Source organism: Macaca thibetana, chromosome X (assembly GCF_024542745.1).
Source record: "Macaca thibetana thibetana isolate TM-01 chromosome X, ASM2454274v1, whole genome shotgun sequence".
In the NCBI taxonomy this organism is placed as follows: domain Eukaryota; kingdom Metazoa; phylum Chordata; class Mammalia; order Primates; family Cercopithecidae; genus Macaca; species Macaca thibetana.
The window spans coordinates 23,530,553-23,553,988 of record NC_065598.1 but is presented as its reverse complement, the minus strand read 5'-3'; the positions used below and the strand labels follow the sequence as shown (position 1 = coordinate 23,553,988).

Below are 23,436 nucleotides of genomic sequence, written 5' to 3'. Positions count from 1 at the left end.
GTGCTCTCCTGGCCAGAGCAGCAGCATGAGGATATCTGCTACAGTGGGTCCTAGTTCTCTGATTTTGTTTGTTTCTATCTCTCTTCTTCCTTTTCCTGGGGAGAGCTTGGTAGTATTAAAATAATTTGACACCTTAGTTCTTTTTCACAAATATTTCATGCAGCCACGCACACACACATGTGCACTAGCAGGTCTTTTCCCCTGAGCTCTGGGTATAGAAAGGCCTGAGGTGAGTAGCATCAGAGGGGTTCACCAAGCAGGATGAGTGGGGTGGTAGGGATGTCTGTGGGTAGCCAGAGTGGTTTGCAGGCCCCTCCAGGTGGATGGTCCCTTTTGAGGGCAGCAGCAGGATGGGTGGGTGCAGAAGGTCCCTCCTGATGGGGTTCCTTTTTTTTTTTTTTGAGACAGAGTCTTGCTATGTCATCCAGGCTGGAGTGCAGTGGTATGATCTCAGGCTCACCACAACCCCGCCTCCTGGGTTCAGGTGATTCTCCTGCCTCAGCCTCCCAAATAGCCGGGACTACAGGCGTGCACCACCATGCCTGGCTAATTTTTGTATTTTTAGTAGACACGAGGTTTCACCATGTTGACCAGGCTGGTCTTTGAACTCCTGACCTCAAGTGATCCTCCCGCCTCAGCCTCCCAAAGTGCTGGGATCATAGTTGCGAGCCACCATGCCCAGCCTGGTGGGGTTTCTTGAGCATATCTGCTAAGGTAGTCTGCTTCAGTTGATGAAGATTGCCATGACTGTGATGGTGACAAGAGGCTCTCAGAGAGGTGAATGGATGTTCATTCAGAGGAGGTGGGCCCAGCCGGACCACTCCAAGATGACACATGGTTGTTGACACTATTGTTGCTTTCTGGTGGCTCTCCCCAGCATTGGCACCAGTGGTTCCCCCAGCCCCTGGCAGTGCTGATAGTGACAACCCATACCACTGGCCTCTTGGGAGATGTGGGCATGGAAGTAGGGGCCGGGGAATATGATTACACCTCCTTCCTGAAGTTCTGGGGTCCCCAGCTCATTGTGTGAACCAGCAGGAGCTGGAGGCCCGAGAGCTGCCACTTCTCGGCTCTCCCTGGAGGAGTGAGAAATGACTGGGTGGCAGGTTGGCTGCTCTTTCCCTGGTCCTCACTTGGGTGAGCTGCTTCAAGTGGGTGGGAGCAGGGGAGAAGCACTATGCAGGGTTATGACAGGCTTTTCTCTTCCAGGAGAATTACACCCTTTCAATTCACGCAACAGGATCAAGAGAGAAACAGTAAATCATTAATAGTCTAGGTTGATAATATTTGTATTCTCTTCAGCAACCCCAGTTCCATCTTTGGGGATTTGTCTGTTTAAAGTTTTAAAGCCAATAAGCAGCACTTACATGATTAGAACTGTTTAAGGATTAACATACACATTCTGGCGGGGCACAGTGGCTCACACCTGTAATCCCAGCACTTCGGAGGGTCAAGGCGGATGAATCACCTGAGGTCAGGAGTTGAAAACCAACCTGGCCAACATGGTGAAACCCCACCTCTACTAAAAATATAAACATTAGCCAGGCATGGTGACTGGCGCCTGTAATCCTGGCTACTTGGGAGGCGAAAGCAGGAGAATCACTTGAACCCGGGAGGCAGAGGTTGCAGCAAGCCGAGATCGCACCATTGCACTCCAGCCTGAGCAACAGAGCGAGACCCCATTTCAAAAAAAAAAATCGGCCAGGTATGGTGGCTAACACCTGTAATCCCAGCACTTTGGGAGGCCGAGGCACGTGGATCACCTGAGGTCAGGAGTTCGAGACCAGACTGACCAACATAGTGAAATCCTATCTCTACTAAAAATACAAAATTAGTTGGGCATGGTGGCGCATGCCTGTTATCCCAGATTCTTGGGAGGCTGAGGCAGGAGAATCACTTGAACCCAGGAGGTAGAGATTGCAGTCAGCCGAGATCGTACCATTGCACTCCAGCCTGGGCAGCAATAGCAAAACTCTATCAAAAAAAAAAAAAAAATCAATAACACACACATTCTGCTAACATCTATATGGGTCCCATGACAAAAACACTGTGCCTCTCAGTGGAGTCAAGGCCATGTGTATTCTCTAGTTTCATCCTCTACTGGTTTTTTAAACCTCATTCTCAGGTTTCTCCAAGTTCTGTGTCCTGCTATCTCTTCTGTCCATTCCCCTTGCTCCACAGCTCTATATCCTCCTACAATCTGGCCTGAGACTTCAACACAGTTCTTGTTTTGGGACTGGTCTTCTTCACACTTTCTTGGGTTTAAGCCCTCTTTTCCTGGGTTCCATGTCATCTTCTCCTTGGTTTACTCTGCCATGCTATCGAACTACATGCTTAAGTCACTTTCAAAAAAGCATGTGCAGGTATGCTTCCCAAGCATACCAAGTTGGAGGTAAACTTCCCAAGACCTTCCATGTCTGAAAATCACTTTCTGCCCTCATACCATGTGATAGTTTGGTTGGACACTGAATTTGTTTGCCATCGAAACTTTCAAAGCCATGTATTCTAGCATCTGGCATTGTAGATGTGAGTCAATAGCCAGTCTGGATATTTGCTGCTTCTGAACAGGTGATACTTTTTTTTTTCTTCCTGGAAGCTTTGAAGATCTTCTGTGAATCTTTAGTGTTCTGGATTTCTGTGGTGTTGTGACTAGATAGAGGTCTTTTCTTTTTTTTTGAGACAGAGTCTCACTCTGTCGCCCAGGCTGGAGTGCACTGTCACAATCTCCACTCACTGCAACCTCCTCCACCTCTGGGTTCAAGTGATTCTCGTGCTTCAGCCTCCCGATTAGCTGGGATTACAGGCATGCACCACCACGCCTGGCTAATTTTTGTGTTTTTTTTTTTTTTTTTTTTTTTTTTTTTTTTTGAGACGGAGTCTCGCTCTGTTGCCCAGGCTGGAGTGCAGTGGCCAGATCTCAGCTCACTGCAAGCTCCACCCCCGGGTTCACGCCATTCTCCTGGCTCAGCCTCCCGAGTAGCTGGGACTACAGGCGCCTGCCACCTCGCCCGGCTAGTTTTTTGTATTTTTTAGTAGAGACGGGGTTTCACCGTGTTAGCCAGGATGGTCTCGATCTCCTGACCTCGTGATCCGCCTGTCTCGGCCTCCCAAAGTGCTGGGATTACAGGCTTGAGCCACCGCGCCCGGCCAATTTTTGTGTTTTTAGTAGACACGGGATTTCACCACGTTGGCCAGGCTGGTCTTGAACTCCTGACCTCCAGTGATCCACCCGCGTCAGCCTCCCAAAGTGCTGGGATTACAGGCATGAGCCACCATGCCCGGCCTTGGATATAGGTGTTTTCATTCTTGCTTAAACAATATGGTGGCTTGCAGCATCCAGCTGAAGGAAAGTATCTTATTTTCCTCCCTCCCTCCCTCCTTCTTTCTATCCTTCCCTTCCCTTTCCTTTTCCCTTCCCCTTCCCGAGAGATGGTCTCACTCTGTCACCCAGGTTGTAGTGCAGTGGCATGATCAAGGATCACTGCAGTCTTGACCTCCCCAGGCTCAAGCAGTCCTCCCATGTCAGCCTCCTGAGTAGCTGTGACTATAGGTGTGCACCACCACGCCTGACTAATTTTTGTATTTTTTGTGGAGACCAGGTGTCACCATGTTGCCCAGGCTGGTCTCAAACTCCTGAGCTCAAGTAGTCTTCCTTCCTCAGCCTCCCAAAGTGCTAGGATTACAGGCATGAGCCACTACACCCAGCCTATCTTGTGTATCTTTGAAAATTTACTCTCATTCTTTTTCCTTCCTCAACTCATTAATTAGCAATTGGGTTATTTAAAAGGACCCTATGCGTCTCTTATATTTTCTTGATTACTTTTTTTTGTTCCTTTTGAATTTTTTTTTGCTTTGGTCATTTCCAAGAGCTCCTTCCTGTTCTTTGAATGTTCTTTTTTTCATAGAATTCTTTTTTATTTTAATGTAGTGGCTTTTAAAATTTATTTGATGATACTTAGTAATAGGTTTATTTTTGTTTTGAAATTCTGTTTCCTGTGGGGTCTTTTTTTTCTTTGGGCTTGTCTTGGTCTTTCTCCTTTATGCTTCAGACTTTCCACAAATGACTGGTGATTCTGGGTTATCCAGTCATGTTTCAAAGTGAGGCAGCTGAAATGCTAATAAGAACTCTCACCTGTAATCCCAGCACTTTGGGAGGCTGAGGCGGGAGTATCATCTGAGGTCAGGAGTTCAAGACCAGCCTGGCCAACGTGGCAAAACCCCATCTCTACTAAAAATACAAAAAATAGCCAGGTGTGGTGGAGGGTGTCTGTAATCCCAGCTACTCAGGAGGCTGAGGCTGGAGAATCGCTTGAACCCAGGAGGTGGAGGTTGCAGTGAGCTGAGATGGCGCCACTGCACTCCAGCCTGGGCAACAGAGTGAGACTTCATCTCAAAAAAAAAAAAAAAAGAACTCCCTGTCCATACATGGGACCCACTGACAGGCAGGTTCTACCTCAGGGGAGCTGGACAGGAAGTGACCATATACGAGGGTGCCAGTGTGAGGAGGGCTTTACTCTCAGGCACTGACATACTCACCCCTTCCACCCCTTCCAGCTCTCTTGGTTCTCAGCAGGAAATCCATGGTGTTTCTTTAGTGATACCCTGCCCCTACTGTTTTAACTCTTTTTTTTTTTTTTTTTGAGACAGGATCTTGCTTTGCCACCCAGTGTGTTAAGCCATTCTTGCATTGCTATAACCTAACACTGGGTAATTTATAAAGAAAAGAGGTTTATTTGGCTCACAGTTCTGCAGGCTGTACAGGAAGCCTGGCACCAGCATCTCCTCGGCTTCTGGTGAGGCCTTGCGCTGCTTACAATCATGGTGGAAGGCAAAGGGGGAGCTGGTGTCTCACATGGCAAGAGTGCAACCAAGAGAAAGAGGTGGGGGAGGTGTCACACATTTTTAAACAACCAGATCTCAAGAGAACTCACTGTTGCACATGGACAGCACCAAGGGAATGGCATTAAACCATCTGTGAGAAATCCACCTTCATGATCCAGTCAGGTCCCACCAGGCCCCACCTCCAACATTGGGGATTACAGTTTAATATGAGATTCAGAGGGAACAACATCCAAATTATTACCCAGTCTAGAGTGCAGTGGCATAGACACTGCTCACAGCAGCCTTGAACTCCTGGTCTCAAGCAATCCTCCTGCCTCAATCTCCTGAGAAACTAGGACCACAGGCCCATGCCACCACACCTGATAATTTTTTAATTTTTGTAGAGATGTGGTCTCCCTAAGTTGCCCAGGCTCGTCTCAAACTCTTAGGCTCAGTCAGTCCTCCCACCTCAGCCTCCCAAAGTGCTGGGATTGCAGATGTGAGCCACTGCATCTGGCTCACTTTTTTTTTTTTTTTTTTTTAAGAAATAGAGATAGGGGGCTAGGCATACTGGCTCACGCCTGTAATCCCAGCACTTTGGGAGGCTGAGGCAGGTGGATTGCTTGAGCTCAGGAGTTCAAGACCAGCCTGGGCAATGTGAGGAAACCCCGTATCTACAAAAACTACAAAAAAAAAAAAAATTAACCAGGCATGATGGCTTGCACCTCTAGTCCCACCTACTTGAGGGACTGAGGCAGGAAGATAGTTTGAACCTGGGAGGTCGAGGCTGCAGTGAGCCATGATTGTGTCACTGCATTCCAGCCTGGGAGACCAAGTGAGACCCTCTCTCAACAGAAAAGAAATGGAGACGGAGTCTCGCTATGTTACTCCAGCTGGTCTCAATTCCTGGCCTCAAGCAATCCTTATGCCTTGACCTCCCAAAGTGCTAGGATTACAGATGTGAGCCACCGTGTCCAGTAACCCTGCCCCTTTTTAACATTTTGACCTGGTGTGACTTCCTGGCCAGGGGTAGTTTTGTACTGGGATGGCATAGGGGAAGCAAGGGCCGTGCTGGTCCCTGCATCGGACTTGCATTTGTCCTGTCCCCCTGTCTTGCCCCCTGGTTGCCATCTCTACTCCCCACAGTACCTGCCGTCTCTGGATCTGGAATCTCCCTGGGGCTGCCTGGGACAGATCCGCTCCCTCTGAGGCCGCACTCCTCCTCAAGATTTCAAGATTTCAAGGCAGTGTGTCCTCTTATTTCCATTCACTCTCCATTTTCTGAAAATTGATTGACACTTCCTGTCTGCCAGTGGCCCCTCCACACATTTTCTCTTCATAGTGGATTTATTTTTTTTTTTTTTTTTTTTTTTTAGACGGAGTCTCGCTCTGTAGCCCAGGCTAGAGTGCAGTGGCCAGATCTCAGCTCACTGCAAGCTCCACCTCCTGGGTTCACGCCATTCTCCGGCCTCAGCCTCCCGAGTAGCTGGGACTACAGGCGCCCGCCACCTCGCCCGGCTAGTTTTTTGTATTTTTAGTAGAGACGGGGTTTCACCGTGTTAGCCAGGATGGTCTCGATCTCCTGACCTCGTGATCCGCCCATCTCGGCCTCCCAAAGTGCTGGGATTACAGGCTTGAGCCACCGCGCCCGGCCATAGTGGATTTATTAATGTTTTTTCCTTTTTTTTTTTTTTTTGAGATGGAGTCTTGCTCTGCCACCCAGGCTGGAGTGCAGTGGCCCATGGTCTCTGCTCACTGCAAGCTCCGCCTCCTGGGTTCACGCCATTCTCCTGCCTCAGCCTCCCAAGTAGCTGGGACTACAGGTGCCCACCACCACGCCCAGCTAATTTTTTTTGTATTTTTTTTAGTAGAGACAGGGTTTCATCATGTTAGCCAGGATGGTCTCAATCTCCTGATCTTGTGATCTACCCACCTCGGCCTCCCAAAGTGCTGGGATTACAGGTGTGAGCCACCACGCCTGGCTTATTAATGTTTTTTCTTACTGTTTTTTTAACAGGGTTGCAGAAAGGGGAGAAGAGGAACGCTTGTGTTTAATATTTAAATAGGAAGCCAGACTGCTGTAAAAGAACATAAACCCTAGAAACCAAAATACTCATTTGTTTGTTTTTAAAACGATCTTTTTTTCTGCTCTCTTAGGGAAAAAAAGGTGTTCTCTTGAAAATACTTGGTGCTGAGTGAAAGAAGCCAGTCACAAAGGACCATATATTTACTGCATGATTCCATTTATATGAAATATCCAGAGGGCCGGGCGCAGTGGCTTACACCTGTAATCTCAGCACTTTGGGAGGCTGTGGCGGGTGGATCACCTGAGGTCAGGAGTTCGAGACCAGCCTGGCCAACATGGCGAAACCCCATCTCTACTAAAAATACAAAATTAGCAGGGCGTGGTGGTGTGTGCCTGTAGCCCCAGCTACTCGAGAGGCTGAGGTAGGAGAATTGCCTGAACCCAAGAGGCAGAGGTTGCAGTGAGCCAAGATTGCACCATTGCACTACAGCCTGGGTGACAAGAGCAAAACTCTCAAAAAAAAAAAAAAGAAAGAAAGAAAGAAAGAAATATCCAGAGTAGGCAAACATAAAGAGATAGAAAGTAGATCAGTGGTTGCCTAGGGCTGGACAGTACAGGGGAGTTGAGGAGTGACTGCTAATGGATTTCTTTTGGTGATTTATGAAAAAGCTGTAAAATTAATTGTAATGATGGTTACAAACCTCTGTCAATATACTAAAAGCCATTGAACTGTACTTTAAATGGGTGAATGTGAATTTTATCTCAATAAAGCTGTGCAAAAGCGTTTTGGTGCACACGACTTTATTTGGCACATTCTTTCAGTTTAGGACCAAAGAAATCTTATTCATTGGTGGGGTTATTTTGGTTTTGTTGTTTGGGTTTCTTAAGAGACACGGTCTTGCTCTGTCACCCAGGCTGGAGTGCAGAGTGTGATCATAGCTCATTGTAACTTCGAACTCCTGGGCTCAAGGAATCCTCCCACCTCAGCCTCCCAAGTGGTTAGGACTATAGGCGCACACTACCACGCCTGGCTAATTTTTTTATTTTAACTTTTGTAGATACAGGATCTGACTATGTTGCCCAGGCTGGTGTTACACTCCTGGCCTCAAGTGATCCTCCCGCCTTGGCCTCCCAAAGCTTTTGGATTACAGGCGTGAGCCACTGTGCCTGGCCTCGTTCCGTGTTAAATGGATAAGGTAAATTGTGATGGTGAGGATAATGAATCATCTGATGGCGTGTACAACCTTTTATTTATTAGGTTCAAAAATAAAGAAGCTAGTGTATCCGCCTGGTTTCATGGGATTAGCTGCCTCCCTCTATTATCCACAACAAGCCATCGTGTTTGCCCAGGTAAGAGAAACTCTGTAATCCCTGATGTCCCTCATTCTTGTTTGTGTGTGTATGAATCTGACGCTTAATTTTATTTTATTTTGCAGTTCTTATAACACCAGACTAAAATTTGTTTGTACATATAGGTGAATACAGCAAATTTAAATTATTTTCTCCACTATATGTCTCAGTTCTGGTCCTTCTTCCAGTAATGCCAGTGTTCACAGAATTTGAACACGAATTTGCATGATTGTTTGAATATTCATCAGCAAAAATTTAAGATAAATTTTTTGTATACTTACATGAAAGTCTACAGACTCAAATTCCAAAGCTGATAATTATGGGTCACTCAGTTTATGCATGTCCAGTCACAACCTGCTCTTGTTGGTATTGTAGACACAGACTGCTCTGACCTCCTCTACTCCCTGGTACTGGTGCCCTTGCTTTCCTTGCTGAGGACTTTGGGGACTGTAATCCCCTCTGCTGGGAGTGCCCTTTTCGGGGCTTTCAATTGACTGCTCCTTTCTTACCCTTGAAGCCTCAGTCTTATGGTACCCTGGCAGGCAGGTCGATCACAGTGGCAGGCAACATGGATAAAGTTGTACCACCGATTCTCAAAGTGCATTACCAGACCAGAAGCAGCAGCATCACCTGAGAACTTGTTAGAAATGCAAACTGTCAGGCCCCACCCCAGACTGGCTGAATCAGAAGCTCTGGGAATAAGGGCCAGCAGTCTGTGTTTTAGCAAGCCCTCCGGTGGTTTGTTATCAATGCCTATGTTGTTTGAGAACCACTGATGGAGACCAGTAGGTAGTCTGAAAAGGGTGATACCTGGAGTTAGTGGAACGCTAGAGATGGTGTCCCTCAGAAACTGGTAAGAGCAAGGCAGGCTCTAGGTTTTGAGGTCCTGGGCAGATTGTGGACACAGGGACTTTAGTTGCTCGAACTACCACATCACACGGAAACTCAGTTCCAGGAGCAGACAGCAGTGCAGTCACCCGAATTGGACTCTGAGCCAGACTGACCTGAGACTGCGCTCCCTTGGTTGTTCATGACAGAATTGAGTCCAGATGCCTAAAGTGGGCTACGGTTGTATGTGGGAGTCCAGTGGCCCCAGCTCAGGGAGCTTGATGGCTTTGGTGACAAATACCAATACTTTCCAGCATTTGCTCAACATTGTTTGTAACAGTCCTGGAGGCAGATAGTTAATGGTTCTGTCCCTGCTCCAGCCCCAGGTCAGGAACAGTGAGTAACATCTTCCAGCCCTAGATATAAAAATAATGAAACATTATTTCAGCCTGTTATGGTTTAAGCAGTAAATGGCTGGAGTGGAGAGGGTGAACTTGGTTGCTGGTTGAGAAGCCTATGTGGCTGTCTCCAGAGTAGGAGTCTTTTTTTTTTTTTTTTTTTTTTTTAATTTCTTTCTATTTTAACTTTTAGCTTTAGGGGTACATGTGCAGGTTTGTTATTGTAAGTTGTGTGTCATGAGGGTTGGGTGTACAGATTATTTTGTTACCTGGGTAATTAGACTAGTACCTGATGGGTAGTTTTTTGATCCTCGCCCTCTTCTCACCCTCCACCCTCAAGTAGGCCTTGGTCTCTGTTCCCTTCTTTGTGTCCATTTGTTGTCAAGGTTTAGTTTCCACTTACAAGTAAGAACATGTGGTATTTCATTTTCTGTTCCTATGTTAGTTCACTTAAGATAATGGCCCCCAGCTCCATCCCTGTCCCTGCAAAGGACATGAGCTCATTCTTTTTGGCTGCATAGTATTTTGTGGTGTATAAGTACCACATTTTCTTTATCAAGTCTACCATTGGCCGGGCATGGTGGCCCACACCTGTAATCCCAGCGCTTTGGGAGGCTGAGGCAGGTGGATCACCTGAGGCCAGGAGTTCGAGACCATGCTGACCAATGTGGTGAAACCCTGTCTCTACTAAGTACAAAAAATTAGCTGGGTGTGGTGGCGGGTGCCTGTAATCCCAGCTACTTGGGAGGCTGAGGCAGGAGAATTGCTTGAACCCAGGAGGCAGAGGTTGCAGTGAGCCAAGATTGCGCCATTCCACTCCAGCCTGGGCAATGAGCGAAAACTCCATCTCAAAAAAAAAAAAAAAAAAAAAATCTACCATTGATGGGCATTTAGGTTGATTCCACGTTTTGCTATTATGCATACTGCTATGATGAACATATGCATGCATATATCTTTATAGTAAAATGATTTATATTCCATCATTCCATTATTATTCCCAATAGTAGGGATTGCTGGGTCAAATGGTAAGATCTTTTCTATTTTGTTTCAAGGTCAGTGGGGAGAGATTATATGACTGGGGTTTACGAGGATATATAGTCATAGAAGATTTGTGGAAGGAGAACTTTCAAAAGGTGAGAAACATCTTTTTCATCTTCTTCCTTTTGGTTTAAATATGTGGTTTCTCTAGGGTTTTGTAAAATATTTGATAACCCTGTTGATTTATTGCTTTTTCTGTTTGCTTCTAGTTATGTCTCCAGCTCAGATTTTTCAGGTGACCTTCCTTGGTAGAGCAGTAGAACTTCTGAGCATTTGGTTATTATCAGCAGGGCCAAATAAGTGCTGACCATAAAATGCAATGCATTCCACCATAGTCTTAGACCATATTTTCCATTATAGTGTATTCATAGTTTCCTCCAAGTATAGCATATTATTTAAAAGTTTTATTGAAACTGAATTCAAAGGGAATGTACTGTGCTCCCAGGAAAAAGACATAATTGAGAGCCTCTTCCTCTTGGTTTTTCACTTATCATAAGTTCTGTTCTTTCCCTAGCACTGCCGTTTCTGTTTATCCCCCAGGCTTCTCAACTCAGCTGAGGGTGTGAGCCATGGTATGTTGAGGACTAGCTACCAGCTAAAGGCCACGTTCTCTGTGCTGTCTAGTACATGAGCAACAGAGGGAAGAAGTTGTGTAATTGCAAGAACTTGTCACCTTTCATCTCTTTTAGTGGCCACATAGCTGATTAAATCTTGCCTATGTTCGCTTGGAACATTCCCTTCCTCCCACTGATAAGGAAGAATGAGTAGAGAATAAGGTATCGTGTCTCTACTAAGCACTCAGAAGCACAGCCAGCTAAGGAAGAATTGGACTTCTTATATTAATATACCTTCTACATCACAAATTGAAGAAAATTCATTTTTCAATGAAAATACTTTTTTTTTTTTTTTGAGAAGGAGTCTCGTTCTGTCGCCCAGGCTGGAGTACAGTGGCGCGATCTCGGCTCACTGCAAGCTCCACCTCCCAGCTCCCAGGTTCACGCCATTCTCCTGGCTCAGCCTCCGGAGTAGCTGGGACTACAGGCGCCCGCCACCACGCCCGGCTAATTTTTTGTATTTTTTTAGTAGAGACGGGGTTTCACCGTGTTAGCCAGGATGGTCTCGATCTGACCTCCTGATCCACCCGTCTCGGCCTCCCAAAGTGCTGGGATTACAGGCTTGAGCCACCGCGCCCGGCTGAAAATACTTTTTTAAAAAATATAAATGAGTTTCAAATCACTGAGAAGTTTAAAAATACATATAAATAACTATCTCAGAATTAAAATCCAGAATTTTGAACTGGGATTTGGAAGTAACAGAATAAATTATAAGCCCCCTTTATTATTTACATAAGTAATCTTCCAGTGAAATCTTAAGACTCATTTTTTGACCAGGTGCAGTGACTCACGCCCAGCACGTTGGGAGGCCAGGGTGGGAGGATCTCTTGAGCCCAGGAGTTTGAGACCAGCCTAGGCAACATAGTGAGACCCTATCTCTCCAAAAAATAAAAAAATTAGCCAGGCATGGTAGCATACTTTGGGAGGCTGAGGTGGGAGGATTGCTTGAGCCCAGAAGGTAAGGGGCTAAATAGAGTGAGCCATGATTGCGCCACTGCACTCCAGCTTGAGCAACACAGTGAGGCCCTGTCTCTAAATAAATAAATAAATAAATGAAAAAGAAAAAAACCCCACTACTTTTTATACTGGTGGTTTCTAAAGGAATTAGTCCCTCTTGAGCCTATTTAAACTAGCTCTTGAATAGGAAGTACTATACCAATATCAAGTGTCTTTTGGCAATCCCTTTTAAAGAGTAAACATTCATAGGTGTTTTTTTGTTTTTGTTTTATTTCTCTGATATTTTCTTTTTTTTTTTTTTTTTTTTTTTTTTTGAGACGGAGTCTCGCTCTGTCGCCCAGGCTGGAGTGCAGTGGCGCGATCTCGGCTCACTGCAAGCTCCGCCTCCCAGGTTCACGCCATTCTCCTGCCTCAGCCTCCCGAGTAGCTGGGACTACAGGCGCCCACAACCGCGCCCGGCTAATTTTTTGTATTTTTAGTAGAGACGGGGTTTCACCGTGGTCTCGATCTCCTGACCTTGTGATCCGCCCGCCTCGGCCTCCCAAAGTGCTGGGATTACAGGCGTGAGCCACCGCGCCCGGCTATTTCTCTGATATTTTCTATGGAAGCTTCCTTTCTTAAAAAATTCCTTAACAAATGCAGCCGGGCACGGTGACTCACGCCTGTAATCCCAGCACTTTGGGAGGCCAAGGCGGGTGGAGCACCTGAGGTCAGGAGTTCGAGACCAGCCTGGCCAACATGGCAAAACCCTGTCTCTACTAAAAAAAATACAAAAATTAGCTGGGCATGGTGATGCACGTCTGTAATCCCAGCTACTTGGGAGGCTGAGGCAGGAGAATTGCTTGAACCCAGGAGGTGGAGGTTACAGTGAGCCAAGATTGCACCACTGCACTCCAGCCTGGGCAACAGAGCAAGACTTCATCTCAAAAAAACAAAAACAAACAAAAAAACAAATGCCCACTAAATTTTATATGGGAAAGGAAGTAAAATATCAAGAAATCTCTACACAGCCCTAGACAGAAATGTGGAAAGTGAGCCTAAAAGCCTCAACTGCGAGCCTTCATTGTGGTGTGACTGCAGACTGAGGCACACCAAAGCTGGAGGGAGTCCCGTAGGCTCCCTGGAGTGCTCACTGTGGTGTCTGTGCATACACACACGCACACCAAAGCTAAAGTGGGGGCTGTGGGAGCCTCTGGCTTGGAAACAGCATTCTCTGACTGCGCTAAGAATTCAGCCCAGTGCAGAAGCAACTGGACTGTGGTTAGAATACCAGTTAAGCAGGCTAACATTTTCTGATAATTTGAAAACATTAGATATTAAAACTACTCAAATTTGTATGCAGATCTTTTTGGAGTGAGGTGATAAAGATTTTTAATTGGTTTGTGTTTCTCTCTCTCTTTATACCCTTGCCTTCTTCAGAGTCATTGAGAACTTAAGACTTTCTCCTGTTTGTTACTCTCCAAGCATAATTTTACTGACAGCTGTCTGTTCTCAGTAGAAGGTAATAAAATCAGGGCCAGGCACAGTGGTTTATACCTATAATCCCAGCACTTTGGGAGGCTGAGGCAGGCAAATCGCTTTGAGCCTGGGTGTTCAAGACCATCCTGGGCAATATGGCAAAACCCCGTCTCTACAAAAACTACCAAAAAAAAAAAAAAAAATTAGCCAGGTGTGATGGCATGCACCTGTAGTCCCATCTACTTGGGAGGCTGAGGCAGGAGAATCTCATGAGCCCAGGAGGTGGAGTTTGTGGTGAGCCGTGTTCACCCCACTGCACTCCAGCCTGGGGAATGGGAGTGAAGCCCTGTATAAAAAACAAAAAGAAAAAAAAACAGCTGGGCGCAGTGGCTCACGCCTGTAATCCCACAATTTTGGGAGGCTGAGGTGGGCAGATCACAAGGTCAGGAGATCGAGACCATCCTGGCTAACACGATGAAACCCTGTCTCTACTAAAAATACAAAAAATTAACTGGGCGTGGTGGCGGGCGCCTGTAGTCCCAGCTACTCGGGAGGCTGAGGCAGGAGAATGGCATGAACCCGAGAGTCGGAGCTTGCAGTGAGCCGAGATCGTGCCACTGCACTCCAGCCTGGGCAACAGAGCAAGACTCTGTCTCAAAAAAAATAAAATTAAAATAAAAGGTAATAAAATTGATGTTGACTGCATTAAATTTTTATTACAAGTTTTTTTTTTTTTTTCTGAGACGGAGTCTTGCTCTATCGCCCAGGCTGGAGTGCAGTGGTGCGATCTCGGCTCACTGTAAGCTCCGCCTCCTGGGTTCACGCCATTCTCCTGCCTCAGCCTCCCGAGTAGCTGGGACTACAGGCGCCCGCCACCACGCCCGGCTAATTTTTTGTATTTTTAGTAGAGACGGGGTTTCGCCATGTTAGCCAGGGTGGTCTCGATCTCCTGACCTCGCGATCCACCCGCCTCGGCCTCCCAAAGTGCTGAGATTAGAGGCGTGAGCCACCATGCCTGGCCTATTACAAGTTTTAAAGGAAAAAATAGCAGAGGGCCCTATTAATTCAAAGTTCAATATTCTTAGAGTTCAGGAATTACTTGATATAATGAAGTGTCATTGTTTTTTGTTGATCTTGTTTCACCCCCACTTTAGATTTCATGGGCTTCAGGGGGGTTTTTGTTTTTTATTTTTTGGTTTATTTATTTCTTTTTGAGATGGAATCTCACCCTGTTGCCCAGGCTGGAGTGCAGTGGCGCAATCTCGGCTTACTGCAACCTCCACCTCCTGGGTTCAAGCCATTCTCCTGTCTCAGCCTCCTGAGTAGCTGGGACTACAGGCCCACACCACCACACCCAGCTGATTTTTGTATTTTTAGTAGAGATGGGGGTTTCACCATGTTGGTCAGGCTGGTCTCAGGTGCTCCACCTGCCTCAGCCTCCCAAAGTGCTGGGATTACAGGCGTGAGCCATCGGGCCCGGACTTGTTTTTGTTTTTTTAATGAGAGCTAAGATTTAAGCTACGCTGGAAAATGAATCTTTCTGGGACCCTGGAGCTGAGTATATTCTCTTCATAGACTATCAAATAATTCATAATCTAGTAAAGGAGATGAGGAAAGCATATGACCAAAATACAAGGTAAAATGTGATAAATGCCAGAAGAAAGGCACAGAAAAAAAGGTATGATTTTTGGATGAAGATATCTTGTCTTCATTGAGGGGAATTAAGGGACACTTCATGAAGGAGACTTTTTTGTTTCTTAGCTTGTTTCAAGGGAGTTGGTTTTCAAGTCTGGCTTTAATTACCAGTCTCAATTAGGTATCATCTAATTCATATATATATATATTTTGTTTGTTTGTTTTTGTTTTTGTTTTTGTTTTGAGACAGAGTCTTGCTCTGTGGCCCAGGCTCAGGTGCAGTGGCACGATCTCAACTCACTGCAACCTCTGCCTCCCGGGTTCAAGCCATTCTCCTGCCTCAGCCTCCCGAGTAGCTGGGATTACAGGTGCATGGCACCATGCCTGGCTAATTTTTAGTAGAGACAGGGTTTAGTATTTTTAGTAGAGGTGGGGTTTCACCATGTTGTCCAGGATGGTCTTGATCTCCTGACCTCGTGATCTGCCTGCCTCGGCCTCCCAAAGTGCTGGGATTACAGGCGTGAGCCACTGCTCCCAGCCAATTGTTTGTATTCTAATCATGTAACAGATGTACTGGCTTTTGGTTGTACATAGTCAGAGAAATTGTGGACATTGTGTTTAAAACAGGGCGCTGGCCAGGTGTGGTGGCTCATGCCTGTAATCCCAGCACTTTGGGACGTGGAGACGGGTGGATCACTTGAGCCCAGAAGTTTGAGACCAGCCTGGACAACATGGCGAAACCCTGTCTCTACTGAAAGCACAAAAATTAGCCAGTCGTGGTGGCATGCACCTGTAATCCCACCTACTTGGGAGGCGGAGGCACAAGAATCACTTGAACCCGGGAGGCGGAGGTTACAGTGAGCTGAGATTGTGCCACTGCACTCCAGCCTGGGCAAAGGAGCGAGACTCGGTCTCTAAATACATATCTACATACATACATAAAGCAGGGCACTGAAAATTTTTAAATTAGGAATGATGGCACAATTCATAACGGTATTTTTCCCATGGGGCTATATTACTCTGAAATACCCCAAACAAGTCTGTGGCATTTTGCTGCTCTGCCACATCCCTTTTCCCTCTTAAAAAATAATTCTAAATGTTTATGCTGAGTCTTCTACCAATAAAGTGGTGTTTCAGTTTGTCATCATTGGTTACTTAAGAGGAGTTTATCTGCTTCAGTTAAAATGAACTTTTTGTCAGAACTGTGAAGCAAAGATAGGTGTGTCCAGAAATATTGTCATCTTGGTAGAGTCTGGGGCTTTCTTTTAAGTTACAAGAATATATAACGTATATATACAGTTTAAAGTCCAACACTATAATGATCATGTACGTACCAATCAATCATCTACCTTTAAAAATAGGAAATTACCGCCAGGCACGGTGGCTCACACCTGTAATCCCAGCACTTTGAGAGGCCGAGGCAGGTGGATCACGAGGTCAGGAGTTCAAGACCAGCCTGGACAACATGGTGAAAACCCATCTCTACTAAAAATACAAAAAAATTATCCAGGCGTGGTGGCGGGTGCCTGTAATCCCAGCTACTCGGGAGGCTGAGGCAGAGAATTGCTTGAACCCGGGAGGCGGAGGTTGCAGTGAGCTGAGATCGCGCCACTGCACTCCAGCCTGGCCAACAGAACAAGCCTCCATCTCAAAAAAAAAAAAAGGAAATTACCAGTGCCTTTCAGGTCTTCATGGGTCCCCTCACCCCCAAGTCTCCCCAGAGGGAACCACTATCTGGAATTTTATTTCATCCCCTTGTTTTTCTTTAAACTTTTCTTCCAGTTTAACCATATATGTATATATGCTGAAATATTGTAGTTGAGCCTGCCTGGTTTTGCCTTTATAAAAATATACCAAATTTAAGTCTAAATAAACATATTATATATATATAAGTTTATCTAGGTGGGTCTTACTACATATTGTTTTGCAACTTGTTTTGTTCCCTTAACATTTTGTTTATGGGTTATGTATGGCAGCAGTGCATTCATTTTCACTGCTGTAGACTGTTTTCTTTGTGTTTTTGTTTTGTTTTGTTTTTGTTTTTGTTTTTAGGAGTCTCACTCTGTTGCTCAGGCTGGAGTGCGGTGGTGCAATCATGACTCACTGCAACTTCCGCCTGCTGGGTTCAAACAATTCTCCCACCTCAGCCTCCTGAGTAGCTAGGACTACAGGCATGCGCCACCATCCCTGGCTAATTTTTGTATTTTTAGTAGAGACAGGGTTTTACCATGTTGGTCAGGCTGGTCTCAAACTCCTAACCTCAGATGATCCGCCTTCCTCGGCCTCCCAAAGTGCTGGGATTACAGGCATGAGCCACCGTGCCTGGTCATATTTTCTTTATGGGAAAATACCCATGTTGGTGGCTCCTTGGGTGGGTTTCAGTATATTACTGTTACAACACAGCATGGCTTCATAATTTGTGAACAGTTTTTCTAGACCAGGGTTCCTGATTCATAAGGTCTGCATATCTTCAGTTTTACTAGATGATGCCAAGTAATTGTTTCCATTTTTGCCAGTCTGGTGACTTGAAAAGAGTTTTTCATTGTGGAGTATATGTGTATGTGGCTTTACTTTATTTCCCAATTTTCATTTTGAGAAAATTTTAAAACTACAAATCAGGTGCAGGACTAGTACAATGAATATACCCTTCACTTAGATTCACTAACATTTGCTACATTTGCATAATCTATTTTTTACCTATGCATGGTGTTAATACACACGAGTATATTTTATTTTCCTGAACCATTTGAGAATTAATTGTAGATATCATTGCATTTTCCATTTGTATCTAATTCAGCATGTATTTCCAAAGAACGTGGACATTCATTTATATAATCACAATACTGTTATTGTACTCAGGAAAGTTGACACTTCATTATTTACACAAATGTTATCTAATATATGGCCCATGTTCAAATTTCCCTAGTTGCCCCAATAACGTACTTGCCTTAAACAACTTTTGATTTTTTTTTTTTTTTTTTGAGATGGAGTGTCACTCTGTCGCCCAGGCTGGAGTGCAGTGGCGTGATGTCGGCTCACTGCAACCTCTGCCTCCTGGGTTCAAGTAATTCTCCCTCAGCCTGGTGAGTAGCTGGGACCGCAGGCACACACCACCGTACCCGGCTAATTTTTGTATTTTTAGTAGAGACAGGGTTTCACCATATTGGTCAGGCTGGTCTCAAACTCCTGACCTCAGGCAATCCAGCCGCCTCGGCTTCTCAAAGTGCTGGGATTACAGGCGTGAGGCACCATGCCCGGCCTTTTTTTTTTTCTTTCTTTCTTTCTTTCTTTCTAAGTCTCTCTTAATCTACAGGCTCCCCTTCCATATTTTGGAGTTGACTTCCTTACAGTTTATCTGTTAAAACAATCTGACACATTTCACCTATAGAGTTTCTAACAGTTTGGGTTTTGCACATGTTTATGCTGTAGTTTAACGTGTTCTCTGTACTCGCTGCACATTGGCAGCTAGATCCACAGGCTACTTGATCCAGATCCTGTTTGATTCTTTTGGCAAGGCTCTAGATCCACGTAGGCACATATGTTTGGTTTTTGCTTTGTTTTTGTTTGTTTTAGCAGCTGTGGATGCTCAATGCCTAGACCCATTGAATCTTTGGGGGATAGAAATGGTGATACTGGCCGGGCGTAGTGGCTCACACCTGTAATCACAACACTTTGGGAGGCCGAGGAGGGTAGATCACTTGAAATCAGGAGTTCAAGACCAGTCTGGCCAACATGGTGAAACCCCAGCTCTACTAAAAATACAAAAAAATTAGCCGCACATGGATCATGAGGTCAGGAGATTGAGACCATTCTGGCTAACACAGTGAAACGCTGTGTCTACTAAAAATGCAAAAAATTAGCCAGACGTGGTGGTAGGCGCCTGTAGTCCCAGCTACTCGGGAGGCTGAGGCAGGAGAATGGTGTGAACCCAGGAGGCGGAGCTTGCAGTGAGCTGAGATCGTACCACTGCACTCCAGCTAGGGGACAGAGCAAGACTCCATCTCAAAAAAAAAAAAAAAAAAAAATTAGCCACGCATGGTGGCACATGCCTGTAGTCCTAGCTACTCAGGAGACTGAGTCAGGAGAATTGCTTGAAGCTGCGAGGCAGAGGTGGCAGTGAGCCAAGATCATGCCACCGCACTCCAGCCTGGGTGACAGAACAAGACTGTGTCTCAAAAAAAAAAAGAAAATGGTGATGTTTTACTTCTGTTGTTTCATTTTTTCATATTAGCTGAAATATTTTGATAAAGAACCCCTTATCTACTAGTTACCCGGTTATAGTTTATATAGGAAAAACAAGATAATTACTTGATTTTTTTTCTCTTATTTATCCAGTTTCAAAATAATGAATTCATTCCCTTTCCTCAGAAGATCACCTGTTAGTTTTTCTTTAAAAATATCGGCCAAGTGTGGTGGCTCATGCCTGTAATCCCAGCACTTTGGCAGGCCAAGGCGGGTGGATCACCTGAGGTCAGGAATTCGAGACCAGCCTGGCCAACATGGTAAAACCCCATCTCTACAAAAAATAAAAAATTAGCCAGGTGTGGTGGCATGCACCTATAGTCCCAGCTACTCGGGAGGCTAAGGCTGGGGAATCACTTGAACTTGGGAGGTGGAGGTTACAGTGAGCCAAGATCACGTCACTGCACTCCAGCCCGGGTGACAGAGTGAGATTTTGTCTCAAAAAAATAGGGCCAGACACGGTGGCTCACGCCTGTAATCCCAGCACTTTGAGGGTTCGAAGCGGGTGGATCACAAGGTTAGGAGATCAAGACCATCCTGGCTAACGTGGTGAAACCCCGTCTCTACTAAAAAAAATAAAAACATTAGCTGGGCGTGGTGGCATGCACCTGCAGTTCCAGCTACTCGGGAGGCTGAGGCAGGAGAATTCACACCATTCTCCTGCCTCAGCCTCCCAAGTAGCTGGGACTACAGGCGCCCGCCACCACGCCCGGCTAATTTTTTTGTATTTTTAGTAGAGTCGAGGTTTCACCGTGTTAGCCAGGATGATCTTGATCTGACCTCGTGATCTGCCCACCTCGGCCTCCCAAAGTGCTGGGATTACAGGCGTGAGCCACCACGCCTGGCTGAGACCGTTTCTTAAAATAATAAATTAAAAATCATTATGGGTTTATAGATTTAAACATATTTGATAGTTTTGAATGCTTTGTAATTCTTGGTCTTTATTCAAGTTCAAACTGTCCCATTTTGTTAGTGGAAGTTGGTTCTGAGTCCTCTTGACATGACCCAAGTAGTCTGGATAGTTACCTCACTATCTAGCATGTGAAGATGTTCCCAGTATTTCGCATCGTGGTTTTCATTTACGTTGCCCTGATTACTAATGAGGTTGAACATTTTTTCACAGGTTTATTGACTTCTTCTTGAAATTCCTGTTCATGTCTTTTGGCCACTTTTTATATGGGTCATTTGTCCCTTATTGATTTATAAGGGTTCTTTATTTTTTTTCCTAGATATTAATAGTTTCGGCCAGATGTTTGCAGATATCTTTTCTCAATATGACTTGTCTTTTCAGTTTTGGTGTCGCGATGATCAGAAGTTCTTCATGTTGATTTATTGACCTTTTCCATTATGGTTTTTCACTCTTTGACTCTAGGAGCTTAATAAAAGCATGAAATACTTATTGATTGTCCATTGCTAATCTGAAACCCTTTCAGAATAGTCCTAACCCAAGGTCTCAGTATCAGAGATGAAGGCCAGTTGTGGGTGTCAGTCCTCAGGGTCACAGATGGCTCTTTTAGAGTTGTCTTTTTTTTTTTTGAGACGGAGTCTTGCTCTATAGCCCAGGGTGAAGTGCAGTGATACAGTGGTGCGATCTCATTCACTGAACCCTCCACCTCCTGGGTTCAAGCAATTCTCCTACCTCAGCCTCCCGAGTAGCTGGGATTGCAGGCATGCTCCACCACGCCCGGCTAATTTTTGTATTTTTAGTAGAGACGGGGTTTCACCATCTTGGCCAGGCTGGTCCTGGGCTCCTGACCTCAAGTGATCCGCCCACCTCAGCCTCCCAAAGTGTTGGGACTACAGGCGTGAGCCACTGCACCAGACTAGAGTTGTCTTTTTTTTTTTTTTTTTTTTTTTTGAGATGGAGTCTCGCTCTATCGCCCAGCCTAGAGTGCAATGGCACCATCTTGGTTCACTGCAACCTCCGCCTTCTGGGTTCAAGCGATTCTTCCGCCTCAGCCTCCCAAGTTACTGGGATTACAGGCATTCACTACTACACCTGGCTAATTTTTTTGTGTGCTTCTAGTGGAGACGGGGTTTTGCCATGTTGGCCAGGCTGGTCTCAAACCCCTGGCCTCAGGTGATCCCCCTGCCTCGGCCTCGAAGGGGATTACAGGTGTGAGCCACCGCACCCGGCCTAGAGTTGTCTTATAATTAGCTAAACACAGCAGTATGTCTCAATAAATATCATATTTTAGTTTTTCACTATCTTTTTTTTTTAATGCAACAAATTACTATCACAGAATTGTAGAATGACTGTTAAAGGCCAACACTAATTATTTAAAGGGCAGGAAATTAATAAAGAAGCATAAACCTGGCCGGGCGCGGTGGCTCAAGCCTGTAATCCCAGCACTTTGGGAGGCCGAGGCGGGTGGATCACGAGGTCAGGAGATCGAGACTATCCTGGCTAACATGGTGAAACCCCGTCTCTACTAAAAATACAAAAAACTAGCAGGGCGTGGTGGCGGGCGCCTGTAGTCCCAGCTACTTGGGAGGCTGAGGCGGGAGAATGGCGTGAACCCAGGAGACGGAGCTTGCAGTGAGCCGAGATCAGGCCACTGCACTCCAGCCTGGGAGACACAGCAAGACTCCGTCTCCAACATGAAAACTGAGCAGAACTTCTAAAGCTGAGCTGTTAATAGTTTTATTCAGGCCCTTGCTGGCTCAGCAGGAAAATGAAAGGGAAGCAGCAACCACCACCCTGAGTAAACATGCACTGCTTTTTCTTCCTCCATTAGAAATTCCTCGGCTCTCTAAACACAGCAAAGTTTGGCTGAAAGTAAGTCATGTGGTTTTAAAATGTTCATCTTTGAAGTAAGCTAGTCACAGAAGGACAAATGCTGCATGATTCTACTTGTATGAGGTATCTAAAATAGTCAAACTCATAGAGGCAGAGAATAGAATGGCAATTGCCAGGGATTGGGGGAGGGAGAAATAGGGAGTTGGTAATCAACAAAGTTTTAGTCAAGCAAGGAGAATAAGTTCTAGAGACCCCTTGCACAACATCATGCCTATAGATAACAGTGCTGTATTGTACGCTTAAAAAGCTGCCAAGAGGGCAGATGTCATGTTAAGTATTCTTACCACTATTTTTTTTTAAATGACAGCTTGATGGGTTTTCCACAAAGTTATGAATTTGTGTTCTTTGTAATTTTTTGCTGTCTAAAATTCTAAGAACTACAGGTATTAGGAAATGATTTTGAAATGATTTTTTCTTTCTTTTTAAAAAACACCATTATTTGGCAAAACGAAAAGTTAGAAATCCTGAATAATAATTGTCATCTCTTCCTTAGAAAGGAATGCACTATTGGTATCAGTGGGCAGGATACAGCGTTGTCCAGTGGACTGAGGAGCAGGAGCACCAGACTCCTACCCCACCATTGCCTCTAACTAGCCCTGAAACCTTGGGAAGTTACCCCAGCACTGTGGGAACTGGCATAGTCCCTCCTGGAGCTGTTTTGAGGATTAAGTAAGGTTATCTGTGTGAGGAACATATGCAATGGATGGACTCTAGCCACATGATTGTCATTAACCACCACTCATGTGATACTGCACATTTTCGCTTCTGCCTGAGAAGATAATGTCCGCTAATAGAAAATGGAACCATACCCTGTAGTCAGGAGTTCTTATGTCATTGTTTTAGTTTTCCATTGCTGCCAAAATAAATGACTGCAAATTTACAGGCTGAAAGTAATGCAAATGATTATCTTAGTTCTGTAGGTCAGAAGTCCAATTCTAAATCAAGGTGTCAGCACGGTTGCGTTCCTTTCTCGAGGCCCTAGGGGAGAATTTCTTTCCTGATCATTTAGATTGTTGACAGAACTCAGTTCATCGAGGTTGTAGGACCAAGGTCTGTTTTGCTGGCTGAGGGCTGTTTCCAGCTTCCTTCCTCTATTGTCAAAGCCTGCAACAAGTCCTTTGCAGGTCCCCCCTCTGACCCCTTCTTCTGCCTCCCTCTTAGACTACAGGCACTCATATGTTTGAATCAGGCCCACCCAGATAATCCAAGATCATCTCACTATTTTAAGGGCAACTGATTAGTAAACTTAATTCCAATGCAACCTTAATT

The 23,436-nt window shown here is 45.3% G+C and overlaps 2 protein-coding genes across 5 annotated transcripts in view; both read left to right on the top strand.

Annotated features, from left to right (window-relative positions):
- The window catches only part of ACOT9 (acyl-CoA thioesterase 9), a 397,499-nt gene that overhangs the window by 229,364 nt on the left and 144,699 nt on the right, over positions 1-23,436 (top strand). The window lies entirely within an intron of this gene.
- APOO (apolipoprotein O) overlaps positions 1-23,436 on the top strand; it is a 75,872-nt gene that overhangs the window by 42,448 nt on the left and 9,988 nt on the right. For 2 of the 4 annotated variants that reach the window (XM_050777380.1, XM_050777379.1), the window contains exons 6-8: positions 8,106-8,197; positions 10,476-10,556; positions 22,106-22,146. In XM_050777380.1, the coding sequence (XP_050633337.1) occupies positions 8,106-8,197; positions 10,476-10,556; positions 22,106-22,144 (212 nt within the window). In that variant the 3' untranslated portion in view covers positions 22,145-22,146. The remainder of the gene's footprint in view (positions 1-8,105; positions 8,198-10,475; positions 10,557-22,105; positions 22,147-23,436) is intronic. The other 2 variants (XM_050777382.1, XM_050777381.1) reach the window with 1 other exon arrangement.